This window comes from Pezoporus flaviventris, unplaced genomic scaffold, assembly GCF_033815535.1.
Source record: "Pezoporus flaviventris isolate CSIRO_AGI_PZ_B2104156 unplaced genomic scaffold, CSIRO_AGI_Pfla_v1 ptg000403l, whole genome shotgun sequence".
NCBI classification, from domain to species: Eukaryota; Metazoa; Chordata; class Aves; order Psittaciformes; family Psittacidae; genus Pezoporus; species Pezoporus flaviventris.
Window position 1 is genome coordinate 93,875 of NW_026892950.1, and position 6,786 is coordinate 100,660.

General features: G+C 59.8%; 1 protein-coding gene across 1 annotated transcript; it reads left to right on the plus strand.

Annotated features, from left to right (window-relative positions):
* Positions 1-1,663: 1,663 nt before the first annotated feature.
* LOC133263677 (uncharacterized) lies at positions 1,664-5,736 on the plus strand (the record flags this gene model as incomplete). The annotated part of the gene is given in 13 exon segments (XM_061443538.1): positions 1,664-1,700; positions 1,816-1,852; positions 2,174-2,198; positions 2,375-2,492; positions 2,582-2,714; positions 3,233-3,308; positions 3,399-3,544; positions 4,256-4,400; positions 4,805-4,885; positions 4,969-5,072; positions 5,157-5,214; positions 5,445-5,574; positions 5,638-5,736. Coding segments are annotated over 13 exon segments (1,189 nt in total), but the record flags the coding sequence as incomplete, so codon positions are not given.
* Positions 5,737-6,786: the final 1,050 nt, after the last annotated feature.

Genomic DNA, 6,786 nt, shown 5'->3' on the forward strand with positions numbered 1-6,786 from the left:
CTATGGACCCCTATAGAACCCTATGGGGCAGGGACAGGTTCACACCCACTGCTGGCTCCCCCCATGGCTTTATATGGGGGCAATGGCGGTAATGGGGCAATGGGAGCAATTTGGGGTAACGGGGGGCAATGGGGGTAAAAGGGGGGTCTCGGTGTCTCGAGCTCTGCCCCCTGCATCCTGGTACTGGACCTGCTGCTGCTTCCCCCTCCAAGGAACTCGTAAAGAGACACCCCCTCCATGGTCATGATGCGCGGATTGACTCCGCAACTCGTTAAAAGTTGTAAAGTAGGTATGCTTTTTATTCAGCGCTGAGACGCACGGGGATAATTCCTCAAAGTCATGCGTACCTCAGTGTTGTTTCCCTGTATATTTATTCTCTAAAGTTATATATATTCATAAGGTTGCACAATACGCCTATACATATTCATGTCCTATCCCCGCTTCGTATTATAATGAGCCAGAAGGTCCTCTGCGCCTGCGCAGTGCCCCCTCTGGTCATGGGCAGGGGTCTCAAGATGAAGTAAATGAGTCTTCCTCCTCTGGATAGGGGTCTTCAAGATGAAGTAAATGAGTCTTCCTCTTCTTGCACTTTTCACCTTTTTAGTCTTTATGTGTGGCCTTAGAGTTTGGTCAGTGTCCCAGCCGTAAATACTCTACTTCTCCCCTTTATCAGTAGAGTTTGATCAGTGTCCCAGCCGTAAATCCTCTGCTTCTCCCCTTTATCAGTAGATACAGGCGTCTGCTTATTAACAGGACCGGAGGTCTCTGTTCTGCTTAGCAGGCATTTACAACAGATAGTCCTTTTGTTTAAACAAATTCCTCTAACCCCCTTGTACAACCCCCCTGTACAACTCCCTTGTACAATGGTCAACCCTCTGTATCAGTCAGACCCTGCAGGAACCCATAGAGACCCCCTAGAGAGACCCATAGAGACCAAACAGAGAGACCCATAGAGAACATATAGATCCACAGCCCACAGAGACTCATAGAGACCCCATAGAGACTCATAGAGACCCATAGACACCGCAGAGATCCTGAAAGCGACCCAAAGTGAACCACAGAGACGCCCATAGAGACCCCATAGAGACCCCATAGAGACTCCATAGAGACCCCATAGAGACCCATAGACTACAGGCACTACAACCCTGATCATGCAACTCGGCCCCCATAGAGCCCCCTTACGGTGGCGCCCAGCCGGGACTACAACTCCCATCATGCAGCGCGGCACCCATTGAGCCCTGTTATGGCGGCGCCCAGTTATGACTACAACTCCCATCATACCCTGCGGCTCCCATAGAACACCATTATACAGCCGCCAGGCGGTAGTACGACTCCCATCATGCCACGCGGCACGCATAGAGCACCACGAGGGCGTCGCCCAGCCTGGACTACAACTCCCATGATGCAGTGCGACACCCATACAGCACCACTAAGGCGGCGCCCGGCTTGGACTACAACTCCCGTCGTGCCGCGCGGCGCTCCCAGCGCGCCAATTTCACCCATCATGGCGGAGCTGGAGCTCCCCTCCGATCCCGAGCTGCGCAGGTTGGAGCCCGCGGGACCCCCCAGTGGGGGCTTTTGGGGTCCTGGGGGGGTTGGGGTGCTCCTGACCCCCTCTCTTTGTCTCCCCCCCACCTCCAGGCTGTGCACGGGGCCCTGTGCCCCCATCCGGGAGTACATCATGGGCCACGTGCGGCACCGCGGTGAGGGGGGCACCCCAACATCTGGGGGGAGGAACTGCAACATCTGGAGGGACCCCAAACCTCGGATCGGTCCCTAAAATACATGGCGGGGGGGGTGTGTGTGTGTGTTCCTATAGGAATGTGAAGAAGATCAAAGGGAACCTGCTGTGGTGTCCGCTGCACCCAAAAAAGGGGGGGGGACCCAAAGCTGCCCCCTCTGGGGACCCCCAAGCTCCTTGGAGAGCCTCCAAAACCCCTCCAAAATTGCATTGGGATCCCAAGACCCACCCCAGCACCCCCCAATTCCCCCTGTGACCCCCCCCAACCTCTTTTCTCCTCCCAAATCCATGCACAGGAGCCCCAAATTCCTTTAGGACAACTCCAAATCCCATTGGGATCCCCAGGAACCCCCAATTCCCTCCCATGACACCCCCACCGACCCCCCCCAACCTCTCCTTTAACCCCCGTTTCCTCCTTAACTCGGGGCTCAGGTACCAGCACCTCGAGGAGATTCAGGTTTGGGGGGGGGAGGGTTTTTGGGGGGCTGTATGGGGTTTTTGGGGGTCCCAGAGGGATGGGGGGGGGCAAGATTTGGGCGCGGGTGCAAATTTGAGGGGTGGTGGAGGGAGAAAGAATGGTGCTTAAGGATGGGGGGGTGGTGTCCTCAGGTGACCTTTGGTGTCTCTCCCCAGCGAGGGGCGGGGTCAAGCCCTTATATGGAAGTGCGCGAGGCCTTGGAGCAGGTGAGGGCGGAGCTTAAAGTGATGGGCGGGGCCGTGGGCGAGGCCGGGGAAGCGGTGCTGGAGCTGGGTGAGTTGACTGTGGGGTGGGATGGGGGGTAAAGGGGCGTGGCTACCGGTCACCTGACCTGAGGCTCTGCCCCCTTTGTTTCCTTGTAGAAGAGGCACTGGGGGCGGAGCTTAACAGCCAGGGGGCGGAGCGTCGCCGAGGGTCGGAGCTTCGCGCCCTGGGGGTGGAGGCGGTGCAGGAGGGGCTGCGGAGGGAGGGGGCCCAGATAAGCTCCGCCCACCCGTAAGCGAGGAGTGGGCGGGGCTTCCCCATGGGTATCCCAATGGAGGCGGGGGGCAGCATTCCCATGATGCTCTGCGCTTGCAGGGAGCCGGGGCCAAAGGTGGGACTAACGTCGAAATTGGCGGTAAGAAGGGGCGGGGCTTATTGGGAAGGAGGAGGGGCTTATGGACGGGGGAGGGGTCTGTGCGTGGCCACGCCCCCATTGCCCTCCCCCCGCAGGCCGTGTGCAAGCTGCGGGAGGAGGCCCTGAAGGAGCTTATGAGGGGTGGGGCTTAGGGGGAGGAGCTTAGGAGAGGGGAGGGACTTAAGAAATGGGGCTTTGGGAGGGGGTGGAGCTTGGGGAAGGGGCAGAGCCAGTGGGCTGCTGGGGGTGCGGCTTAAAGGGGGCAGGACTTCCCTTATAAGGTTCTGAGGGTGTGGCCCCAGGGCACTAGGGAAGGGGCGGGGCTACCGGTGGGTGGAGCCAACCGAGGGGCGGGGTTGCGTCCTCCCCCCCATTCCCCGTTGTTCCATTGCAGGAAGGGATACCCCAAAATCAGCCCTGACCTTGACCCCAACCCTGACGCTCAGCCCCCTATGAAGACCCTCATCCAGGTAAATGGGGGGACTTGAGGGGCACATTTGGGGGTGCTTTAGGGCTCGGAGCTCCCCATTGATGTGGGATCCCCCCTTTGCACCTCCCAGGACTGCTGGGTGGATGTGGGGGGACTCTGGGACCTCATCCACTCCTTGGCCTCCCGCCTGTCCCCCCTGAGGCTCCGGCTCCTCCAGCTGCAGGAGGAGATCCAGCAGCACCTGGAGGGGGACCCCAAAGCCCAGCAGGCTGCCAGGTAAAACCCTGCACCCCAAAACACCTCCCTGAACCCCAAAACCACCCCTCTGCACCCCAAACCACCCACTTGCACTCAAAACCATTCCCCCTGCACCCCAAAGCACACCCCCTGCATCTGAAAACACCCCCTCTGCGCCCCAAAACCATCCCCCCTGCACCCAAAAACAATCCACTACATTTCAAACCATCTCCTCTGCACCCCAAAACCTTATCCCCTGCACCTCAAAACACACCCCCTGCACCGTAAAACCACCCCCATGCACCCCAGAACCCACACGGCACCGCAAAACAACTCCCCTGCACCCCAAAACCTCCCTATGGAGTCCCTCACCCAAAACCCTCTCAAGGACCCCCTGAATGCGTCTTGCAGCCCGGTTTCTCCCCCTGCACCCCAAAACTGCCCCTGGGCTCTCCCCCATGACCTTTTCCTCCCCACTCCTGAACCTCAGAACCCTTTAGGGACCCTCTCTGTACTTTAAACCCCACTGGGTTTCCTTCTGAAGTGGGTGCTGGGCTCATAGGGGTCCTTAAAGCCCCCCCAGATTCTCCCTAAACCCAATGCTGGGACCTTTTGGGGTGCCCCCAATCCCTCCATGGTCCCTGCAGTCCTTTTATGCTCCCGTTCCCCCCCCCAAAAAGGGTTCTTGAACCCCTTTGGGCCTCCCAAACTCCCCTCAACATTTGGCTTTGGGGCCCAGTTGCCCCCCAGGTTGACGCTGGAGGCTGCGGGGCTCTCAGGGGCTCAGGAGGCCCTGATCCAGCAGGTCCAGGATCTACGGGGCAGCCCCATGGACTCCCCAGAAGCTGCCCTGGGGCCACTGAGGAGGCAGCTGCAGGAGGGGAAGCAGCGGCTGGTGGGTGCCAACGGGGGAATGTGGGGATTTCGGGGGGGTCCTGATGGGCTTGGGGGGGTCTGGGGGGTGGAATTTGATGGTTATGGGGAGGGGTTGGGGTCCCTAAAGGGTCCCAGCACCACTTTTTGGGAGGGATGAGGGATATCTGGGGGTCCTGGAGGGGGATTTTGGGTCTATAGGGGATGATCTGGGGGAGTTTGGGGCTTTAGGGGGGATTTGGGGGATTCAGCATTGCTGGGAGGGAGATCTGGGGTTCTGGATTGGTTTGGGGTGAAGGGAGAGGTTTTGGGGAGAAATATGGGGCGATATTTAAGGTGTTTGGGGGTCTTGAGGGGGTATTTGGGTCCCTCCCATGGCTTTGGGGTCCCTCATTTCCTTGTGTCCCCCCTCTCCACCCCTTCCAGTCCCGCTGCTGGATCCAGCTCCGGGCTCTGGCCCCATCCAATGAGAAGCTCCGGGCTCAGCTGTGCCCCCTGTAGGCCCAGGTGAGTAATGAGGGGGAGGGAAGTGGGGCGGGGCTTAATGGTGAGTGGGCGAGGCCTCAGAGCTTTGGCCACGCCCCTTTCAGGCCCGAGGAGCTGTGCGGCTCCCCCCAGGGCTGCAGGGGGAAGGGCAGCGGCTGCAGGAAGCGCTGAGCATGCTGGGAAAGGAGAGGGTGCCCCTCCCCCCAAGGTGAGTGAATTGGGGGGGGGGGGGGGGGAGGGTGGTGGGGGAGGAGGGGGAAGGGCTGTGCTGACCCCTCCATTCTCCCTCTAGCCTCGCCCACAGCCCACTGCAGCCAATCAGATGTGCCCTAGGAATGGCAGAGAGTGAGGTGGGGGAGGGGCCATAAAGGGGGAGGGGAATTGGAAGGAGGGGCCATAGAGGGGGAGGGGAATTGGAAGGAGGGGCCATAGAGGGGGCAGGGGTCATAAAGAGGGGGAAGGCCATAAAGGGGGAAGGGCAATGCGAGAAGGGGACATAAAGGGGGGCGGGGCAATGGAAGGAGGGGACATAAAGGGGGGAAGGCAACGGGGCCGTTGCTCAGGGGTGTTTGTGCCTCAGCCCGCACAGGGGGCGCTGTTCATGGTGGCAGAGCTGCAGGGGGAGCTGGAGCAGCTGCAGGAGGTGAGGTCAGCACAAGGGGCGTGGTCAGCGCAAGGGGCGGGACCCGAGAAGCCCTGCCCACCCCGCGGTGAGTGAGGGGGACGAGCTGGGGGGTGAGGGTGTGGCCTGCGCTGACCCCGTCCATTTGCAGCACCCGCGGAGGGCGTGGCCATGGCCGAGCTCCTCCCCCAGCTGCAGGCGCTGTCCATTCGGGTCCAGCAGTGCCTCGAGGGTCCTGGCACAGCACCATGTAAATACAGGAGGTCCTACAGTAAGAACATGCAAATACGAGTGGCTCCATGTTAATGACATGTAAATAAAGCAGGTCCTCCACTAAAAGGATGCAAATTAAGTAGGCCCTCCATTAATAACATGTAAATAAGGAAGTGTCTGTGTTAGTAACATTTAAATAAGTTCAACCATACATGAACTGCGTGTGAGCAAAGCAGGTCCTATGCTAATTGCATGTAAATGGGGGGGGTAACGGTGGGATGAGAAATGGAGAGGGATGGAGGGAGAGGGGGAGAAATGGCAGGAATGTGGGGAATGGGGGTGGGAAAAAGGGGAGGGGGAATGGGGGGCATAAGGGGGGGAGGAGAAGAGGGGACAAATGGGGGGCAGGGGCAAGGAAAAGCCCCATATTCAGGGCCATGGGGGGCCAGCCGTGATGGGGTTAAATGGGGACACGAGTTGGGGAGCTCAGAGCTGATTGGCTGTTGCCTGGGCAACGGTCGACAGAACAAGGTGGGGGGGGGGGGCAGGGTTGCCTGGCAACGCGCAGCGCGGTGGAAGCTCACTGGCAACGCGCGGGAAGCGGTACGAGGAGACCCTGTTGCCTAGCAACCAACCCGGAAGTGCGACGAGCATCGCCAAACGGGGATGGGGAAAGGCCGAAATGCGGGGGAAGGGGGGAGAAGAGGCCTCGATTTCCTGTGAAATTTTTATTTATTGGTTAATTTTCCGTTTTATACATTCTTAAGGTGACGCCTCCCGCCTTCCCTCCCCTTCCGCCCCCCACCTGTCAATAAGGCTTCGAATCGACCCCCCCCCCATCCCCCCTTTATCCTCCCCTCTCCCATCCCGGGTATAAAGAGGGGGGAGGTCCCCACCCCTGACACCCCCGGGTGGGGGATGGGAGGTTGTGTCCATTGAGGACCCTCTCCCCCTTGTTTTGGAAGCTGAGGGCACCCAGGGGTGCTCCGGGAGTCGCTGCGGGGGGACCAGCCTCTGCCCAGCCGGCTCGGGGAGGTCCCTCACGGGCTGCTCTTCCTCAGTGCCTTTGGTCCGGAGGTGGAGCATG